The 22,022-nt window shown below is 51.2% G+C and overlaps 1 protein-coding gene across 11 annotated transcripts in view; it reads left to right on the top strand.

Moving 5' to 3' along the window:
* Positions 1-22,022, top strand: part of MEF2D (myocyte enhancer factor 2D) — a 115,572-nt gene that overhangs the window by 54,120 nt on the left and 39,430 nt on the right. For all 11 annotated transcript variants that reach the window (XM_090052866.1, XM_090052872.1, XM_090052875.1 and 8 more), the window contains one exon: positions 13,392-13,681. In XM_090052866.1, coding sequence (XP_089908992.1) covers positions 13,628-13,681 — 54 coding nt within the window. In that variant the 5' untranslated portion in view covers positions 13,392-13,627. The remainder of the gene's footprint in view (positions 1-13,391; positions 13,682-22,022) is intronic.

The following is a 22,022-nucleotide window of genomic DNA, read 5'->3' as shown; positions in this document are numbered from 1 at the left end:
TGCTATAGGAAGCCCCCCACGTACATGTCGGCTCCCAGGGGACACTTGGCTCCACTGCTTGGCCTGCTGGATTGGTGCAGCCCAGCCCCTCAGTCTTCCTCACCTTATGCACCTGTTTTTCATGCCTGCTTTGCATGGGGACCACATGCCTGCAGGGCATCAGGGGAATCAGGCCCTGTATATTCATTCTCCCTTCTCCATCCTGGCCCCCAGGTGCTTGACAGGCAGTGTTTTCCGTCCATGGGCCCCGTCAATCTTGGCACACGTTGCGGTTGTGTTCCAGCTCTGCAGAGCTGTTGTGCAGCTGGCATCCGCTGCTCTCCCAAGAGCGCCTGAATCTGGGTCAGGAATGGATGTTGCTCTTAAAATTTCTCCAGGGGCTTCTTGAATCCAGCAGCTGTCCTAATCTTCCCAGCCTCCGGGGGTTGGTACCTGCAGCCTGGAGGGTTAGGGGGAGAGGAGGTCTGTATGGCACAGGTGCTGGGGCACAGTCCCAGGAGTCTGTAAATCACCAGGAATCTAGAAATCCACTTGAACACATCCCAGCAAAGCAGGAGTCATTTCCCCTCTGAGTGGTGGAACCACCCTGCCTTAACCTGTCTTGTCCTGCCATCAATGCCAGAGGCCAGACCTGCCCATGCCGGTGTGGTTTGCTAAGGATTTGCCTCCGGTTTTGGCACCTTTGGCTGAGGCTTTGTACAGGGAGCAAGAGGAGTAGGTTATTTTGCTGCCTGGGCCCCTGCCGTGGCATTGCCCCAGGCACCGTGCCTTTGCAGGGCGTCCTGCCCTTTTGATCGCTTCCCGCCCCATGGTCCAAGCTTGTGCCTGTAGACTCAACACAGGAACCTAGATAGCATCATCCTGAAACCAGAATAGAAGCTTTAGAGGGAGACTTGAGTGTGTTTGTGTGGTTTCCATGTGGGTTTGGAGATAAGAAGGTGCTAAACAATGCCGTGCTGGGGACTTACAGCACCGGGCATCTCTGAGCCAGGAGAGTGGGAGAGGGTGGAAACACACGCATGCATGCACACACACATGCACTTGCACACACATACAAACCTGCTTGCACAGCTTGAAGTCTCTGTTCAGTTTGGGTTTGCACTACTCCCGGCAGTGACCCCAGTGGCACCATAGCAGGATCTTTGCTTTCATTTCCGTTTCCAGGGGCACCGCTTGTCAGCTGGGGTCATGGAGGCTGTTGCTCTGCAACTCTCTCTAAGACTTGTGTCCCAGTCAGGTAGGTACCCAGGGCTGCCAGTGTTCCTTGCGTGAGCTGAGAAGCTGATGGCTGTAGGCGGGCACCTGGACCAGCTATCCTCTGGGGTGGGTTACACTGGCCTCTTGCCCCTTGGGTAGCCAGAGCCCCCCCGTAAGCACCCTCCAAGCTCCCTCCTCACTGCCTCCATCAAATCATGCATGTGTTGAGTAAGAAGGGACCCCTAACTTGCCCCCTCTAACCCATCTTTGTAGCTCTCCTTGGCAGAGATACCCATGCACCACCACATGGTCCAGGTTGTTCTTATAGCTTCTTTGGGCTACCCTGCCCATTTGCATCCACAATTCATTTCACACTTAGGTTGTAAGCAATTTGGGGCTGCAGCTGTGCTGGTGCATGGTGAGAAGGCCCACAACAGGCGTGAAAGGTTCGGTTGGTTGGCTGCAGTCACTTCCCCAAGCAGGCCCCAAGCAACTAAAGAAGTTAGGTCCTGCCAGACTGACTCAGAGCAGGGCTTTGCTCAGGCTAGTGGCTTATCTCAGTGATAACTAAATAGTTGGAAAAATTGTTCTTTGCAAGCTTTCAGGCACAAAACCTTTCTTCAGGTGTAGGGAGAATACAGGACTTACTTTTTGCCATGATGCCTTTATAATATTCTATGATCCTTCCCAAAGACCTTGGACCTGAAGTACTGGTACATCACCCCCTGCTCTAACCATAGCATCACAGTGCCACGCTCTTTATTTGTCTTTCACTTCCAAAGTTCATTAGCAGCTGCTCTACGAGTTGCTTGTGATGCACCCCCAAAAACAGGGGTGAAGGGGCTGATTTATCCATCCTGTTCCCAGTGAGAAGGAGAACATAGGATCTGACACAGCTTTGCAAAGAACAGACAGAGACTGATACTCAAAAGGGCCCCAGGATTTGGATTGCATTGATGCTCCAGTGGTTTCAATTGGGGTCCTCATGCCATGGCAGGACTCTGGCATGCGGGGATGTAGGGGAACCTGCTCCAAACACAAGATTTCTGATGGCTGTCAATACTAATTTACTGTAGAGAAGAAGTGAATTAGAAGGAACCTAATTAAAACATGCAAAATGATGAGTGGCCAATGGAAAGTGACTGGATTATTTTTTTCACCCCCTCTTGTAGAAGAACTAGAGGAAATTTGGTGACATTGAAAAAAAGCAAATTGGGAAATGCCAACTTTTCCTGTAACAGCTTCATGGGGCATTAAAGAGGCTGGATGTATCTCTGGATATTGAGAAAATTCAGTATCTAGTGACAAGAGATTTGGATGAGAGCAAGAGCCTTTCTCTGTGCTGCCCCTTAAAACTTAGACTAGGAGCTTGGATCCGATAGGCTGAGATTCCTGGATTTGTGGGAAAAAATATCCTCCAGCTGAGATTATTACTACTATTTTTTTTCCCTCTCTGCCTTGTGAAATGCAGACTCTGCTCCCTCACCCATCCCTCCAATTTAAAGCAATTTATCTGGAGCTGGGTATGAATTACTCAGCACAGAGTTAACCAGCACCTGCTTGGATTTAATTGGCACGTCTGTTAATTGCTGTGATAGTCATACTTGTGTAACAGCAAGGCAACGGGAGAATGAATTCAGAAGTTCTCCACTGCTAGTGTTCCTTCGCCCGAGCTCATTCTTCTGCATTCCTCTGGCAGGGACCGACCAACCGTCGCCATCTCATTAGGCTGATGGTTTCTGTGCCTGGTGCCCCTGTTAGGGCTGCCAGCTCTGGGTGTTGGAGGGCTGGGTATAGCGGTCTCCTCTGAAGCTCTCCGTTGTAGTTTGCGGTAGGATTTAGGGGGCCCAAGTGAAGTCGCAGTGCCCTTTATAGGGTTATGCAGCACTGAGCATGGTCTCTGCCCTTGAAGACCTGAATGTTTCAATGGACAGGGGAGAGAGTTGCTGCCCCCACTTTACAGATTGGAAATGAAGTCCAGCCTGAGGCACCGCTGGCCTTGGAAACCCATGGGATCTGAGAACAAAAAGCTGAGCCCAGGGTCCCTTACCTGCAACACTGTTCATAGATTCATAGATGTTAGGTGCTGGAAGGGGCCTCACGAGGTCGAGTCCAGCCCCACTGCACTCAGTGAAGGCACTTTACAAGTGTGAGAATCCAGGGCTGGACTGAAACCCTGGAGCAGGAGGGTCCAGGGGTTGGGGTCCGTTTGTGCTCTTCCTCCCCCTGTTTTGCAGGTGGGGAAATCGAGGCAGGAAGGGAGGCTGTGGTGGAGGAGGAGATTGACCCCCAAGTGTCTGAAGCCCTCGGGGAATGCCATGCCTGCTGCATCATGCTGGATGCGTCCTTCCCAAGTGCATTGCACACAGCCAAAGGGGGTTGTGTGCTCAGCTCCCCCGTAGCTCCCACTGGGCAGGTGCATCCGCAACTAGGTGTAAGTTCAGCCGGAGGGCATCTCTTTGCTAGCTGCCTGAAACCATCACCTGGTGAGGAGGGGAGGAGAAAAATGCGACCAGCTGTTGCATGGTGATGGTTTCCATGGAGACCCTTGCAGCCGCATGCATGTGGTATTGCTGTTGGTATCACTTCATGCCCTGCTCTCCCTGATGCACGGGAAAAGGGAAAGAAAACCCATCGCGGCAACTCGGACGGGAGCAAATCAGCCCTGCTGAAGGCAAGGGGGTTACACCGGGGCGGGCTGGGTCTGCCGTGCCCGTGTTCTGGCAGGGAGTGCCCTGCCCTGGCATACTAAAGCCTTGGGTTCAAATCCCTCATCCGGCTTCACTGGGGTAAAGGACAGAGGGAAAAAAAGGCATGCATTGTGCCTCATTTTTTCCATCTCTCAAATAGATGTATTGACTTCCGTCTCGGAGAAGTGTTGGGAGGAAACTCTCTTGTTGGTTGTGAGGTTCTGGGATGCTGCAGTGTTGAGAGTCTTGTAGAAGTGTCCAGGGTCTGACTGTTGGAAGCAGAAGGGTACTTAGGACACGGGGTCTCTGCAGACTCTCCTTCTGCACCCCCCCCCCCCAAAAAAAAACCATCATCAAAGGGCTTGGGGTCCCCCCCTCCTTGCATGCATCGGTCTTGTGTTTGCAGCTGCTTACTATGAGCCTACATCTAAATGAGCACTCAAGGCTGCAACTTTAAAAGCATTGTCTCCTCTTGGCTTGTGCAAACGTTAACTCGTGTCCTACCATGCATCTTTCTCTTTGGACCTGGAGTGTGTTTGCCACAAATGATCAGGGTGGGGGGACGGTGTTACAGGCCTAGTGCAAACAGTGTTCTGAGTCGGGCGTGTTTCACGTGCCCCAGCACGGGAGCTCAGAAGGAGCCTTTGGCTGCATTTCTTTAGCTTGCAAGCACCAGTTAAAAACACCCTTGTGTGGTTACAGTGTCCAAAAGAGGCACCTGGTCAGGAAACCTGAAAAAACATGTTGATTTATAAATATCTTTAAAAAAAACCCAAACAAGCCCAGCACTGCGAAGAAAATGCAGGTGACTTTTTCAAGGCTCTTCCACGGGCTGATGGGTCACACACGCTGTCGCGCGGGTTGCTGTGCCTGTCATTAAGCAATCCCAATGAGCTGAGAGGTCAGGGTGCCTCTCTCTCTGCTATGGACAGATACCTGGGGAGGTTTCAGAGCATCTGGAAGGGATGCATGTGTCGAAGATTGTGGGTGGCCCATTCTGGATGGAGGTCTTCCTTCTGTTTTTAGGCAAGACTCGAATAAAACCCCACTGCAGCATTGTCCACTAGCAGCTCCCTTTCTTTTTCATGTAGGGTCTTTTAGCTGTGTCTGGAAGCCCCTTGGTGCCAGGTGCTGAACGTACCGATGACATATTCTGCAATCAGGATAGATGATAGGTGGGAGGAGAAACTGAGGCAGGAGGAGGAGTTGGGGTTGCACAGTAGCTCAGTGGCTTTCAGGGTAGTGTTTGTCTGCTAGTCCCCTCTGCAGCCTCTCCAGCTACCAGTCTGTACCACTCTGCTACCAGTGAGTAGCACTTCCTGTGATGCAGCCAGACCTTGTGCTTTCCTCATCCCTGGCGGATCTTGCTGTGCTCTTTGTGCACGCCAGTACCCCCCATCACTTGCATGGAGCACACTCAGCATCTGTGTTGTGGGGGGGGGTGGGGGAGTTCATTTAAGTCTGAAACACCTTGTTTGCATCGGTGATGTGACACGGTTGGAGTCGGTAGATGCTGCAGGGCTCTCAGCACCTCTGGAAATGACAGTATGAGACCCAGAAGGGTCCACAAGAGAACCCAGGGTTCTAGGCTGTGTCCAGGAAGAAATTCGCCCTACGGGACTGGCATCAGGACACCTGAGTTTGGGGGATATAAACCCTCATTCTTTGTCCATACCAGCCACCAGCATTCAGCAGAAATGCCCGCTCGGGTTAGCTTATCCCCAGTTTGTCCTGTATGAGGTTCAGAAATGCTTACTCGGGTCAGCTTATCCCCAGTTTGTCTAATATGTCGTTCTTGGCATCCTCCAAAGCAGCTGGATCCAGGCATCGGGGCTAGAGGGATCTCTGGTCCAAGCCCAGCATCCCTGCAGCCAAGCAGCTGCCGTGATGACTTGGCTGTAGCCAACCCCCGAATGCGTTTAGCCTAAATGCTTTATATTTCTGTCATCGGAAAACAGCACAGAAAGAACAAATGCGAAGTCTCCGTAAGAGAGAAACAAGTCCCTCCCTCCCTTCCTCTCTGAACCCAAGAACTAATCTTCAGTGGCTGTGAAACCAGCCGCGCTTCACGTGGGTCAGTAAAACGATGCGTCTTTCCAGTAGCCGAACCCTGCGTGTTTATTCCCAGCCCTGGAATCCGTTCTGTTGTGATGTGAATGGCCAGAAATAGCTCAGCCAGCACTGAATGAACTTTTTTTGGGACAGAAAGTGCCCTTTGGATTATTTTTCCACCCCCCTTCTCCTTTCTCTTAGGGAAATAAGAAAACTGAAAAAGTGTCATCTCTGTGGGAAAATCCAAACAAAAATCTCCCCTTTTATTTTTTCCCCCTGAAACTGGGCCTGGGGGAAGACTCAGCAGAGGATATCAGAACTGTATTTCTTTTTGTCTTTCTTCCTTTTTATCCTCCCTTTTTCCTTCCTTTCACTCTCCTTCTTGGAGTTCACTGCATCCCCCAAGGGGTATGTGTGACTTGGTTCAAGGTGGGGCAGCATCCCACTTGTCTCCCCACTTCGTGGGGGCATTCCCACATCTCCCAGGTCCCTCTCTCCCTCCTCCTCCGTTGGGGTGAGGCCAATGGTGATGTTTTATTAGCTGAAAAGGGACATGTGTCAATAAATGAGCACCAATTTCACCGGTAAATGGCATTTCCATCACATTTGTCCTTGTTGAAAACCTTGCTGCCGGGAGGGAAAAAGAGCCTTTTTGTTGCCTTTGTGTCTCCAGTGAATAACCACGGCTTAGGCTCCCAAATGTTCATCTTTCATAGGAAATGAAGAGTGCATTTTGGATGGGGGTGGGAAAAAACCTTCCCACTGTTTGCTTTGAGGCTCAAGTCAATAGGACAAAGACACCAACTCTGAACCCAGGCTATTTATTCAATACATTAGTGGTGATGTGGTCTAAGGGGCTGGGGTCTCCTGAGTCCTCTCCTGGATCTGAGCACGTCAGATCAAATCAAGCATTAGGACAATCTTAGATTCTTTTCGTAGATCTGCTTCTGCTGCATTGAGTGTTACGGATTAATTAGGCGTTGCCTGTAACGAGAAAGAACCTTTCCTTTCCCCCTTTTTCCACTTTCAGGCCTCGTTTGTATTGGTAAAGTGCTTGGTTGGAAGGGCTCACGAGGAAAGACAGCTATGAGCCTGATCAGGCACCTGTCTCTTTTTCTCTTCTCCACGGTTGCACACTGCGAGGCCCTGATCCTAACTGAGAGCCCTGTTGGTATCCAGCATAACATTGTAGAATCAGAGAAAATGAGGGTTGGAGGGGACCTCAGGAGGTCATCCAGTCCAACCCCCTGCTCAAAGAAGGACCATGTAGTTGCTATTATTGTTTCTTGGAGGGAGGGGAAGATCCAGAAGGAAAAATACTTGAAGAAAATCATCTCTGTGATTTCCCCCCCCCCATCAAAATTTTGCAACTGCAACAAAAGCAAAAATTTCTTTTTAAACTGAAAGGTTGAAATTTGGGGCTCGGCATTTGCCATGCTTGTGATCCCCTTGTGCTAAGAGAAGCTGTGTGGGGCTCGGAGGCCAGCTCCACTCTGGGACCCAGGAGAGAGGACTTAGCACTTGGGCTAAAAAAAAAGCTGCCAAGAATTTGATTTTGCTCTGAGCTGCTCCCCTCGGAGACCCGCTATTGCTGGGGCTGGCTGGAGCACCAGACACCACCTCAGTGCCTCTGTGCTTTGTCACTTCAGCCTCCACAGGAGGGCTTGGAAGAGATGGCTGCCAGTTTTTAGGCTTCTTTCCGCAGCTGTTTTGGGAGGAGAAAATAGAAATGGGTAGGGTAGTTGCCTTGAGTGTGGGCTTGATACCCTGCCCTGCCACAGACTATTGCTATCACCTTGGGCATGCTACTTCGTCTGCTGACTATGGCCAACTCCAGAGTGTGGTTGTGCTATAGAGATGATAGATTGAATGGGGTCTCTTGTGTCCAATTCCAGTCCTCTACCGTCGCATCATATAATCTCTATTATAAATAGACTGAGATCCATCCGAGCCCAGAGAACCACGACAAGCAAAGTGAGGTCACTTGGGGTGGGGAGGGGGCGCAGGGCATGTGCTGGGACCTGGGAATTGAACACTTGTTGCTTAAACCCAAAGCTGTCCCCACAAATGTGCCATGCTTTGCTTTCTAACAAAGTTGATCTGCAATTCTCCCCTACCTGGTTTAATACAAGTGCCCTACAGCTGGATGCAGCCAGGGCTGAGCTGAGTTTTGAGGGCTCTGGGTGCTTTGTTCTGCCTGGAGAATCGTCAGTGTTTCTTTCCCCGAGTGCCGGTGCCCGCTCATCCAAGCACAGCTTCTTTGGTAGAAGGGGGCCCCCACCAGGCCCCCCTCAGACCCCAGGGGAGGCGTGCCTAGGCCTAGGGTCAGAGAGGATCTAGCCAGGGAACTTCTGGAGGGACTGGATGCATTCAGAACAGCTGGTCCGGATGATCTCCACCCCCGAGTGCTGAGGGAATTAGCTGAGGTCATTGCGGGACCCCTGGCACGGCTATACGAGCACTCGTGGTGCTCTGGTGTGGTGCCAGAAGACTGGAAAAGGGCCAGTGTGGTTCCCATCTTCAAAAAAGGGAGGAAGAGGGACCCAGTGAACTATAGGCCAGTTAGTCTTACCTTGGTCCTGGGTAAGCTTTTTGAGAGAATTATTCTGGCACATGTCCACGAGGGGCCAGCAGCGGAGATTATGCTTAGGGGCAACCAACACGGGTTCATTAGAGGAAAGCCAAGGCTGCAACTGAACTCCAACTAGCTTCAAGCATCAAGGAAAAAAAAAAGTCCTTTTTCAGATATGTGGGGAGCCAGAGGAAAAGCAAGGGCAACATTGGACCCCTGCTGAACCAGATGAGACAACTGATGCCCAGGAAAAAGCCAATCTATTAAATGGGTACTTTGCGTCGGTCTTTCATCAGTCCCATGGGACGCCCATGCCCGCTATGGGACAGGGAGGGCTGAGTGAGGGAGATCCCCTGCCCTCCATCAATGCTGACCTCGTGAAGGAACACCTTGAGAAGCTGGACACCTTCAAGTCAGCCGGCCCTGACGATCTGCACCCCAGGGTGCTCAAGGAGTTGGCGAACATCATAGCCCAGCCCCTGGCACAGATCTTTGAAAACTCCTGGTGCTCTGGTGTATTGCCCGAAGACTGAAAGAAGGCCAATGTGGTGCCTGTCTTCAAGAAAGGGAGGAAAGTGGAGCCGGCTAACTATAGGCCCATCAGCCTGACTTCTATCCTGGGGAAGATCTTAGAAACGTTTATTAAAGAGGCCATCCTTAGTGGACTGGCTGACGCCAACATCCTGAGGGATAGCTAGCACAGGTTTGTTGCAGGCAGGTCTTGCCTAGACCAATCTCATTTCCTTCTACGACCAGGTGACCTATCACCTGGACAAGGGAGAAGAGATTGATGTCATATATCGTGACTTCAAAAAAGCCTTTGATCTGGTATCCCATGATCACCTCTTGGTGAAACTGGCCAGCTGTGGCCTTGGGTCCACCATGATCCGCTGCCTGGGAAATTGGCTCCGTGGTCAGACTCAGAGGGTAGTAATTGATGGCAGTCACTCATCATGGTGTCCTGTGACCAGTGGGGTCCCCCAAGGCTCTGTCCTTGGACCCATATTGTTCAACATCTTCGTTAACGATGTGGACATTGGAGTCAGGCGTGGACTGGCCAAGTTCGCCGATGACACCAAACTTTGGGGTAAAGCATCCACGCCAGAACATAGGCGGGTGATCCAGGCTGACTTGGACAGGCTCAGCAAATGGGCGGACGAGAACCTGATGGTGTTTAACACCGAACAATGCAAGGTTCTCCACCTTGGGAGGAAAAACCTGCAGCACCCTTATAGGCTACGCTGGCTAGCACTATGGAAGAAAGAGACTTGGGGGTCATCGTTGACCACAAGATAAACATAAGCCTGCAGTGCGATGCTGCGGCTAGTAAAGTGACCAAAACACTGGCTTGCATCCATAGATGCTTTTCAAGCAAATCCCGGGACGTCATTCTCCCCCTGTACTTGGCCTTGGTGAGGCCGCAGCTGGAGTATTGCGTCCAGTTTTGGGCTCCACAATTCAAAAAGGATGTGGAGAAGCTTGAGAGAGTCCAGAGGAGAGCCACGCACATGATCAGAGGTCAGGAAAGCAGACCTTACGACAACAGGCTAAGAGCCATGGGGCTCTGTAGTCTGGAAAAGTGCAGGCTCAGGGGTGATCTGATGGCCACCTGTAAGTTTATCAGGGTGACCACCATGATCTAGGGAAATGTTTGTTCACCAGAGCGCCCCAAGGGATGACGAGGTCGAACGGTCATAAAACTCCTGCAAGACCGTTTCAGGCTGGACATAAGGAAGAATTTCTTTACTGTCCGAGCCCCCAAGGTCTGGAACAGCCTGCCATCAGAGGTGGTTCAAGCACCTACATTGAACACCTTCAGGAGTAAATTGGATGCTTATCTTGCTGGGATCCTATGACCCCAGCTGACTTCCTGCCCTTTGGGTGGGGGGCTGGACTCGATGATCTTCTGAGGTCCCTTCCAGCACTAATGTCTATGAAATAAGAGGCAGGTCCTGTCAGACCAACCTGGTGGCCTTCTACGACCAGGTCACCAAATCCTTAGACACAGGGGTAGCAGTGGACATAGTCTTCCTGGACTTTCAGAAGGCCTTCGTCACTCCATTCTCATTAAGAAACTGGGGGACTGTGGTGTTGACACCCCCACAGTCAAATGGATTGCCAAGTGGCTGGAGGGCCGCACCCAGAGAGTGGCGGTGGACAGGTTGTTTTCGACCTGGAGGGACGTGGGCAGTGGGGTCCCCCAGGGCTCGGTCCTCAGGCCCGCACTGTTCAACATCTTCATCAGCGACTTGGACGAGGGGGTAAAAAGCACCCTGTTCAAATTTGCTGATGACACTAAGATGTGGGGGGGGAGGATGTGGGAATGCTAGAAGAGGGAATAGGCTGCAATCGGACCTAGATAGGTTACAGGGGTGGGCGGATGAGAACAGGATGGGATTTAGCGCTGACAAGTGCAGGGTGCTTCACCTGGGGAGGAAGAACCAGCACCATACCTACAGGCTGGGGAAGTCCCTTCTCGTCAGTGCAGAGGCAGAAAAGGATCTTGGAGTCATTGATGCCAAGATGAACATGGGCCGGCAGTGTGGGGAAGCAGTCAGGAAGGCCAACCGCACCTTGTCATGCATCCACAGATGCATCTCAAGCCGGTCCAAGGAGGTGATCCCCCCCACTCTATGCAGCACTGGTCGGGCCGCAGCTGGAGTACTGCATCCAGTTCTGGGTGCCGCACTTCAGGAGGGATGTGGACAGCATGGAGAGGGTCCAGAGGAGGCCACTCGCATGATCTGGGGGCAGCAGGGCAGGCCCTACGAGGAGAGGCTACGGGATCTGAACCTGTTCAGCCTCCACAAGAGAAGGCTGAGGGGGGAGCTAGTGGCCGTTTACAAACTAGTCAGGGGGACCAGCAGACATTGGGGGAGTCCCTGTTCCCCCGAGCACTGCCAGGAGTGACCAGGAATAACGGTCACAAGTTGGCAGAGGGTAGATTCAGGCTAGACATCTGGAGGCGTGACCTCACCGTCAGGGCGGCTAGGATCTGGAAACAACTTCTAAGAGAAGTGGTGCTGGCTCCTGCCCTGGGGGTCTTTAAGACAAGGCTTGACAATCACCTTGCTGGGGTCGTTTGACCTCAATACTCTTTCCTGCCATGGCAGGGCGTCGGACTAGATGATCTGCTCAGGTCCCTTCTGACCCTACCTACTATGAAACTGTTTTAAATAAATGCATGCACACAGCCAGATGGATCAAACCCATCCAAATCCAATTGTTGTTCTTCAGCTCTGGGACTGTCTTGGCTGCTTTGAGGCATTTCTTTTGGAGGCTTCTCTCATAAGCACGCTTTTGTGTGTTAATTTCTAGGGGATTTTATCAATCAAACAAAGGCGTTTTAAAATGCAGAAATTGAAGATGAAAGCAGAAACCAGGGAAGGATTGAAATTACCCTGTCTAATCACCAGCCACTTGACTGCTTATGACTTTAAAAAATAAATAAATAAAAAATATAGTGCTGCTTTTCCAAGAGTGTCATAGAGAAATAATGAGTCACTGGTTGATTATTGCCATCTGACTTGTATCTCCAGCTTGTTCCCTGTTCAAGTCTCGGCTGTTCCCGATGTCCAGTGGAACTTGTGGTTAGGGCATGACCCTTTGCACTTTAGAGACCTGCGTTCACTTCCCAGCTCCATCCTGGCCTTCTTGTATGAGCAGCATGCAGGGGTTGTGCTGTTCAGGGTGGGATCTGGGGTGCATTTGCAAGGCAGCTCCATTCTGCACTTATAGAAATGGCTTACTGGAAATTGCTGCTTGTTTGGATGGAAATCTGGCCTCAAATCTCTCGGTGACATGGGGATGACATAAAAACAATATCAGAACAAGATCTGTCCACTTCTAAGCCCTGTTTTGCTGCTAGAGTGATGCAAAGGGACTTTGCTGTACAGGAGAAATGTATTTACATTTATGGTAATATGTCAGTTTACCGTACTTGCTCATCTATCACACACACCTCCAAAATTGGGATTCATGTCTTGAATGGGGAAGCTAATTTCTGTGCCAGAATTGAAGCACAGGGATGCTATAATGGCTACCAGGTCATCTTATTTGGAGGCAGGTGGTCTGTGAGTACATATGATAATTCCCCCTCTGCCCTCTTAAGTCTGCTTTGGCTCTTAAGACTATGCTCTTCATGTCAGGAGTGGTCACTTATTCTGCATATAGACAGCCACTAATGTAATGTAGACCCTTGCTCAGATTCATTTATGCTGGGTCTTCATTTGTGAAGGGCTGGGCTGGGCTAGATGATGTTAGTCATGGGATGAAGAAGGAGACAGATCAAGGGAAGTATGACCCTCACGCCTGGTCTAGAATTTTTTTAGTCCTGGTGTAATATGATTACACAGATGCAACCCCTAGTGTGGATGGGGTTAAACTGGTATGGGAAGACCTTTTATTAGAATAATTTAATCCCCTTCCATAGGGGAATACATCCCAAGATAAACCCTTTTGTATCAACGTAGGTGCTTTCACGGTATATGTCGTGTGCCACTTTCACTCTACCAGGATAGTGAAAACTGTATGGCTTTTGTATGTATCCACGAAGCATTGGCTATAACAGTGATGAGCATGGTAGAGAAAGAAGCCGCTGTCTCTTACCAGAAATAGGATAATATTTGTGTAGCATCAATGGGTTTCTGTGTGTCCCAACAACAAGCATTCTGCAGAGAATCCTCTTTTGCAGATCATTGCATTAGGGAATATATTCAGTCTTGTTAAGGTGACAGGTTGCCCGCAGAGATTGTCTGTGACCTGTGTGCACAGTGCCTAACACTGCAATAACCCTCATGCCCACGGGGGACCTGTGGAGAAGTAATAAGGAAGGGATCTCTGGAAAAATCTTTTCACTCCTTCCTTCCTGTCTTCCATAGGTTCCCAAGTGACTGCAGAAAGCCCGGCTTGTCTGGAATCAGCCACAGAGCAGAGTACCATGAACTGAGAAAGGCGCAACACGGATATTTGTCTTTCTTTGCTCCTTTTTTTGGTTTTTTTTTTTTTTTATTAACTTCAAAAACGTTCTTGAATGACACCGGCTTGAGACGGGATCCTTTGCTCCTTCCCCAAGAGCCAAGAAGTCATCCCCGTACGGTGAAGATTTCCGGAGAAGATGGGGAGGAAAAAGATCCAGATCCAGCGGATCACGGACGAGCGGAATCGACAGGTCAGCCCCTTTCCTTTGCTGCCGTGTATCAGTTTGAGCCCACCCGCCGCTGAAGGTCAAAGATCAAACTTGCTTTTTTCGTGTGCCTCAGTTTCTCCAGGTTCCAAAGCGATTAGTAATATTTATTTTTGGGGTGCAGAGCCTGAAATGAGGCTGGGTTTTCAGACAACAGGGACCACTTGCTCTCTGAAACTCCTTTCCCAGGTATTCAAGGGACACCTTGACTTCTGGAGCTCAGTGATACGCATCCTCTTTGCAAAGGTCTTTGAGATCAGCAAGTAACAATGGCTCTCAGAAGCTAAGCATGCCAGGCTTGAAGCTTGGCAGGCCGAGTGGTGGTTTTAATGGGAGAAAAGGGGCAGGAGGGGGGTGCTTATCTGATTGTTCAGCAAGATGTTCCTCCATAACCCAGAGGTGCAACAAAACTGTTCTCTTCCCACTGCAACAAGGAAAATGTGGCTGAAAATTTGTTTAATTTGAAATGTACTAGTTTTTCAACTTAAAACAAACAAAAAAAAAGAAACCAAAAATTTAACTGAAAACTGGAGTCTGCCTGGGTTTGGTGGCTCTCTTTTGTCAAGGAAAACCTCCTTTAAAAAACAAATAAACCCAGAAAAGCTAGTTATTTTTTTGCATGCACCTCTGTGTGCTCACACATGCACATGAGCACATGTGTACTTGCACACGCACATGTAAGTATCTTCCAAGAAAAGCAACCAGACTTCTTCATTCTGCAGCAGGGGGATGGACTAGATGCAACCTCCTGAGGTCCCTTCCAACCCTCATTTTCTATGATTTATCTGTTCATGGTGGCAGATTGGTTCCAGTATGATCCAGCAGTTCTCAGGATCATGTTTCCAGTGGGAAGATGAAGTCTCCATTGGTTTCCTGACAGATCCAAGGTTCAGGACATGTGTTTTTTGTCACCATTTGCTCTCCCCTGTGGCTGTTCCCTAGTGTCCTTGAGTTTCACAGAAAATGAGGGTGGGAAGGGACCCCAGGAGGTCACATCTAGTCCAACCCGCTGCTTAAAACAGGATCATCCCCAACTACGTCATCCCAGCCAAGGCTTTGTGTAGCCAGGGCTTAAAAACCTCCAAAGATGGAGGCTCTACCACTTCTCTGGGGAACCTATTCCAGTGCTTCACCACTCTCCTAGTGAGAGAGATTTTCCTCATCTCCAACCTCTACTTCCCTTACTGCAACAGGAGCCTGTTGCTCCTTGTCCTGTCATGTGCCACCACTGAGAACAGTCCAGCTCCATCCTCTTTGCAACCCCCTGCAGGGAGCTGAAGGCTGCTATTAAATCCCCCCTCAGTCTTCTCTTCTGCAGACTAAATAAGCCTAGTTCCCTCAACCTCTCTTTATAAGTCATGTGCCCCAGCGCCCGAACCATTTTCATTGCCCTCCACTGGACCCCCTTGTCTCCTTATAATCAAGCATCCAGCTTTAATCCATCGGTGGTGACCTGGGAGTAGGGTTCTGGAGCGGGGTCAGAAGGGACACGGTGGGTTCCTGCAGCAGCAGCTCTGTCCTGCCCTTCAGGGAACACCCGCAAGGTTGTTGGGTCTTAAAATTAACCTGCCGCGACAGATGCCCTAGTTAGTGCTTCTTACCGGAGGATTCTGTCGACACAGTAGGTCAGTTATCCTGGCGGCAATCCTTCCTGCAGAGGTTGGAGGAAAAGCCATACCTGAGACTCATAGGACATGAACAGAAAACCCCGAAGGTGCATTGGTAGAAGCTTAGGAACTGAAAAGTGAATTTGATGCTTAGCGTGGGTGTCTTAGGACACAGGACTCCTGGGTTTCATTTCCCGGTTTGGGAGCCAGTGTGGTCTAGTGGTTAATCCGGGACTCCGGGGTTTAATTTTGAGAGCAAACGTGGTGTAGCGGTTACTGCTAGAAAGTGCATGTCTGAACCCCGGGGTTCTGCTTCCACTTCTGGGAGGACCAGAAATCTTACCTGCTGCTCTCAGGGGGGATGGGATTCCTGGGGTCTGCTGCCAGGTTTGGGAGGAGTTTTGCCCAGCAAAGGCCCGGCTCCAGGGGTTGGAGTTTTCTGGAGCGCTGCTCCTGACTGAGATGAACCCAGCGCGATTGCAAATCTGGCCCTATTTCCACATGGTTTGGTGAGCAAGTGGAAGGTGATCAGCTTCTCCGAGGATGAATGCAGCCAAAGAATCCAGGCAGAGCAGAATGGAGCTGAGCTCCTGGCAAGAGAGAACTGCAGTTTTGGGCGCCAGTACCACAAAACCTGCTCTTAAGAGATTTGCCCATGTTCGTGGGAGGGCGTCTGTGGCAAAATCACAAGTTACACTCCCTGCTTCACATGGCAGGGAAGCCCCTTTTTTTAGCCCCTTCTTTTTGGGGCTGTCCCATCACCCCTTTCTCATTCAGGCTTCTTGGACCAGCCATGGCCCCTTACCACTCAAAGGAACAGCTTGGTTGCATTGAGTAGTCTTCCTGCTACATGCAGAAACAATAGAAAATTGCAGGTTTCCTTCATTAATGTCTGACTTGAGGGCTGGAGGGGTGGAGGTGGTAAAGGAAACAGTTTTGAAAGTCTCCCGCTTGCTCCCGGTGCTGTTGATTTTCCATAATGAGCAGGAAACGGGGCATTAGCGTTTATTGAAGAAGTTGGAAGATTTTTTATAGGGGCAGCCGCGTTCGCTGTGCTAAATGCAGTGTGTAGGAACTGGGCTATAATATACAGCCGGCCAGCAATGGGAGCCTGGGTAGACATTAAAGTGAATGGAAACTATTTGTTAAGTCTGGAGTGTAAGGGCTTGGCCTAGCCCTGTTTTATAGCCCTTCAGGAAGGGAAAGAGAGTGTGTTCTCCCCAAGCTGGGATCCAGCTTGGCTGGTGGAAGAGCCGGAGGGGGGAGCTGCTATGGGAGGTTTGGGGGCTTTTATATGATAGTTTGGGGCTGAAAGCACTGGATTTGGGTTTGGGTCCTGGCTTTGTCCATTGGCTCGCTGCAGGACCCTGGGCCAGGCTGTCTATTTTGCTGGGTATAGGGAGAATCTTTCCTCTCCCAGTGCTGGCCTCTTAGGAATACAGCCAAGTTGGTTGGATTGGCGCTCGGTGCTGTACGGGTGCGTTGTCTGGCTCTCTGGCTGCAAAGCTAATGTGAGCCCACTACACTTCACTTGGCAGAGCAGAGACTGGTGATGAGGAAGACTATTCAGTTCATTAATCAGCTAAGCACCATCTCAGCTGTCCCCAGGCAGCAGGCAGGAGGATAGCCTTGGGGTTGGGGGTTGGAAGGGAGGCTGTGCAGAGAGGCCCTGCTCCAAAGAGCTTAGAGTCTAGTAGGGTCTGGGGCCCCCTGCAAGAATCAGTTGAGTCTTGGTCTTATGGTAGCCCCCAGAGCCTCAAAGAAATTGGTTCCTAGCACAGTGGAGCCCTGTACGTAGTCCTGGTAAGATACAGCCACTGCTCGAAGGCATCGGGATCTCAGTAGAGGGGACAAGCCCTGGAGGAAGGAAGTGTTGCTTAGATGGGGAACTTAGGTCTAATGTGACTTACCCAAGGCCACACAGGACATCAGTAGCAAAGCCATCTTACAGACTCCAGTGTTCTGGTTGTCCCTGCAGAAGAGCTGGTGATCCTGCCAGCTACACCAGTTGAACTATCATATTTTCTCTCATACAACACACCCTGGAAAAAAACGCACACCTTGTTTTTGAAAGGCAGAATAAAGGAAAAAAGATCTTTTCATGTTGTCAGTGTCCAAGTAGCAGGAGGGAGCTGAGCCTGCTGTGGATTGTTGTAGATTTTGCTTTCTGTTTCACCCAGAAAGCCACAGAAACTGTTCTTACCACATTTCTCACATGTAATGTACACTATAATTCCAGCAGCTGGGTTTTTGTGAAAAGGTATGTGCTGTTTGTGAGAGAATACAGTAATTTGCAGCTGCATTTCAGAACGTTCTGATGCACCAAGGTCCTGACTCCAAGCCCAGCACCTTCATGGCAGGGTTAGGACTGAGTGCAACTCTCCCATGAGCTGACTGAGGCCTTAGCTGCAAGCTTAGTCTGCCTCTCTTGTCCTGTGCCCTTGCCATGTGCAGTCTGCATCTTTGCAAGCTCCAGGTACTCTCTGGGAACGGAGCTCCTGCTATAATCCCAGAGCACCTTTTTGGTCTCCTCTCCCCAACTGGGCAATCTGTTTTTGCTGGCCTGAAATCGGTGCAGTGGGAATGACCCCTGGATTCCAGCCCCTACCAGAGCAGCCAGAAATAAAGCGGGAGACCCAGCAAGAGTCGCTAAGAACATTAGAGGAATTACTGGATAGGATTTGCCAGCGCTGATCAGAACGTCAGGCTGTCAAGACTGGGTCGCTGACTCTGGCAGTGACCGATACTTACTGCATCAGGAGGAGGCAAAAATCCTCCCGTGTCACAGTTCTGGAGGGGCAGGTAATTCCTTCCTGACCCCTGCAGTGATCGGCTTATGCCCTGAAACATGAGATTCGATTACCCTCTTAGTCTTACAAGGTTAAGTCTCCTCGCTGAGGTTCAAGCCCACTTAATTCCCAGCCTGGCTGCAGACTGTAAGGAAAGGGTTTGTGCTTCTTTCTTTTCTCGTAGTGACTTGACTGGTGGGGTGATGTTCCCTGATACTTTCAGGGCAAAGCTTTTCCTCGTGTCTGCAACTGAACAGCAGACGCTGAGGTTCTGGGTCCAGGTGAGGAGCAGAGGTTTCTGCGGCAGAGTCCCAGTCCAAGGCTTGTGGACTGGCAGGTCCCTCTAAAGCTGCTTGTGGCCACAGGGGAGGAAGCAGAAGCTTCTTGTTAGAGCAGCAATGGAGATTCAGGACTCCTGGGTCCCCAGAGGCTCTTTGAGTCAGCAGCTGGATGCTTTCTGTAGGGGAGGGAGGTGAACTGGCATTCTCCGTTGGTGCTGGGGTACTGGACCACTCCTCAGAGCGTCTTTCTTTCCTGCCCTGGTCCTTACCAGCTCACACCCACACACCCGTGCTGTCGCCTTCTTGCCGCACTGGCTCTGTTATTGGTCACACCCAGCATTGGCACCGTTGAGTTGGCTGGCAAGTGCTCAGCCATCAACATGTGCTGAAACTTCCTGGTGGAGAATGCCCGGGCCAGCTCCGTGGTACCTGTTTCTATCCCAATGGCAAGTGCCTTCTTTTCAAATAAGACATCAAAAGCATTTGCAAAGCCCAATCCCCGACGCCAAGCCCTGGTTCAATCCCCTTCGTGCTTAGGCCATGCCAAGAGGGTCTCAATATAGATGCAAATGCAACTGAGGTCCCTTTTCCGCCTGGTTTTATCTTGTTGGGAGGGAGAAGAGCCTGTGGGCGAATGAAAACCTGGGCTCCATCATGGCCTTGGGAGCAGACTGCTCTGGGTCTACCCTTTTCTCTGGGTGACCTGGCTGTCATCTGCTTGCTTGCTGTCAGGCAGTACAGTGGCTGGTCCCCTGGGAGTAGTGACAGATGTGTGGGTGTTAGTCTTCCTGGGCTCCTGGAAATCACCTGGGTTTAGAGGGAGAGGATCACTGATGAATCTCTCTCTCTTGCAATGTGTGTAGCCGTCTCATTGATTAGGTACTCCCAGTTATGCAGTCTGTCTGTCTGTCTGTCATCAGGTGTTTATCTGTATCAACAATTAGGTACTCCCAGATGTGCACTCTTATCTCTTTATCTTTCTGTCTGTCTCTTTAGGTCTCTATCTGTATATGTATCTATCTTACTATCCATCCATCTATCCTGTCTGTTTATCAGAAGGCAGGGTAGATTTGTACCTTATATGCTGCCCAAAGTAGCTATGTAGATCTAGATCTATATAGATATATATTGGCCAGTAGATATAAATGTATAGTTATATAATATATCAAAATATGTAGATATTGATATAAATGTAAATGTGTGTCTATATAAAGCTGGTGATAGATAAATAGGTAGATGGTATTTTATAGGAAATATACCCTGCCTTTGACTGGACTTCTGGCTAACACAGCTCACAACATCTATCTCTGGCACCAGGCATGCAGCTGTAGCATTTGTTAAGCAGCCCCCTATGAGCATCTTGTCTGTCTGTCCCTTCATCCTTCCCTCCCATGCCCAGCTCAGTGGATTCTCAGAAGCCAGTGGCAGTGGCTGTCCCAAAAGCCAGGCTAGGATGCCCTTTGGGCAGACAGGCTCTTGTTAGCCAAACTGCCCAGAAGAATCCAATGCCTGGTCTCTGCCAGGACGTCCAGCGCTTAAGCTCCTGGGAGCTGAAGTTTGGAGCAGCCAAATCATCCCTGCAGCGTGGCAGGTCTACGTGCCCCTCCCTCCCCCAGCTGTCAGCAGGAGGAGGAGCTGGTGGATAACCCCTGTGCTGAGCCTGAAGTAATTTGAGTTTCCGTGGAGCAGGCCGGAGCTCCCGGAGACCTGACAACGTGACCCGGGACAGCTCTTGGGCACAGGCATAGAGGGACACCAGGAGACACCGCACCGGGGGCTCAGCCGTCTCACGTGGCGGTGGACAGCTGCATGTGCCAGCCCTGGGCTCCAGAGGGCAGGAGGTGATTAGCACCCAATCTCGTTATGGCTTAATCACCTGGGGGGTGGGGAAGGCAAGCTGGGTGGGGTACACAGCCCCCCAGTGCTGGGACCCATGGAGGGAGCTGAGGGGCTCTGTGCAGACGCAGGCCCCAGTGCTCTCTGGAAACAAGAGCTCTCTGCACTTTAATCCTACTGACTCAGAGCAGGTGCGTAAAGCCCAGAGCAAGCTCAAATGCCTGCTCTAAGCAGGGGAGGGGTAGAGATGCCCAGTGAAGGCCCAGCAGCCTGGGCACCCATCCCTGAGCATGACCCAGGGGGTGCAGGCCAGCAGGCTCTGTTCCCCAGGGTAGCTCTGGCAAGCCAGCGTTGGTGTGATTGGCACTTTGGGCAGCCCCATTTCCTGGGCATTGTAGCCGAGGCTATACTGACTTTGATCCAAGGCTCTTCAGGGAGAGGACTGTCACTGGCACCTAGCAATCAGAGGAAGAAGCTTCTTACCTGTAAAAGGGGTGCTGAAATAGCAGCAGGACAGCACCTTCCACCCCAGCCAAAGGCAGGGGAGAAAGAGGCCATTTCCCTTTCCCTGCCCCGACCCGATTGGCACCAAACATCCTTGGGCTTGCATTTGCAGTGCCCCCGGCGCCAGCTGGCCCTGGGTCAGGTGCCCTTCTCTGTGAACACAGCCAGGCAGCTCTCCTGCTTGTCACTCACATGAGGGTCTGTCTGGGAGCCTGGGACCTGCGGAGCTGCCAGTGCTAATGACAGCTAATGCTAAACCAAGGGGTTGCAGCCGGAAGAGAGCGGGGGGGAGCGGTCGTGGGGGGCCGTGACCTCTCCACACTTGATAGGCAGCTTGGAAAAAACAAGGTTATTTGGGCAGTTGGGAGGCAGCTAGGCTGCATGCCTGCCAGGGTGCGGGGATGTCTTTGGGCCTGAGCAGAGCAGAGCTGCTCTTTCCGTGTGACAGGCGAATGCTTGATGCTGCCTGATGCTGCAGAGCTGCGTTGCTAGGTGCTGTGCAGCCAGAGGATAAGACGCGGTCCCCGGAGCTGACAGCCTAATGAGGCAAAACAGGCAAATGACCTTGCTCAGGGCCCCCAGCTTGGGAGCCGGATGCCTGGGTTCTGTGCGTGGCTCCGCTGCCGACCGCTGGCATGACCTTGGGAGCTGCCTCCCTGGGCTGGAGCTGAGCTTGGGGCCCTGGCTCTGGGGCTGGGGAGGGATGTGGTGCAGAGGGGAGGTGTCTGCATAAGAACAGGGTGACGTGGCCCTTGTGTTGCCACCATTCCCAGTCCCTCTGGCTTGGCTCCTTCTACTCCTGTGCTTGTCTCTGCTGCTCCAGCCAGGCTCGTGGTGGCCTGCCCAGATGACGGCTTGGCCGGGGGCTGCACGGGGATGCGTTTCCTCTCAGCTCAGCAGCACGGTGACACTAATCTGCCTTGTGCCTGCCCTCACCAGAGCCCCGAATACCAGCCTATAGGAAATGGTTAGGCATCTCTGACACCCAGGCAAGGAGGGGGCTGAGAGAGTCCAGGATGAAGCCACCTTGCTGAAACAGAGGCAGGGAGAGGGCCAGGGGCTGTGCCTTTTGATCCATCCCTTCCCATGTCTTTGCTCCCATCCCTCTGCTTGTGTCTCTCCTTTCCCCTTTCTCTACCTTTCTTTCTCCCTCTTTCTCTCTTTGGCCCTTCCTTCTTTCCTCCATTGCCTGTTCTCTCCCTTGCCCCCTTTCTTGTGTCCTCCTTTCTCTCTGCCTCCCCTTTCTTGCTCTTTCCCCCACTTTTTTTCTTCTCTTCTCCCCCCCCCCGCCATATATACCTCCCCCAAA

This window comes from Crocodylus siamensis, chromosome 6 (genome assembly GCF_052110815.1).
Source record: "Crocodylus siamensis isolate JL-2025a chromosome 6, ASM5211081v1, whole genome shotgun sequence".
NCBI lineage: Eukaryota > Metazoa > Chordata > Crocodylia > Crocodylidae > Crocodylus > Crocodylus siamensis.
The sequence above is the reverse complement of the archived record's forward strand: the minus strand, read 5'-3'. Positions and strand labels throughout refer to the sequence as shown.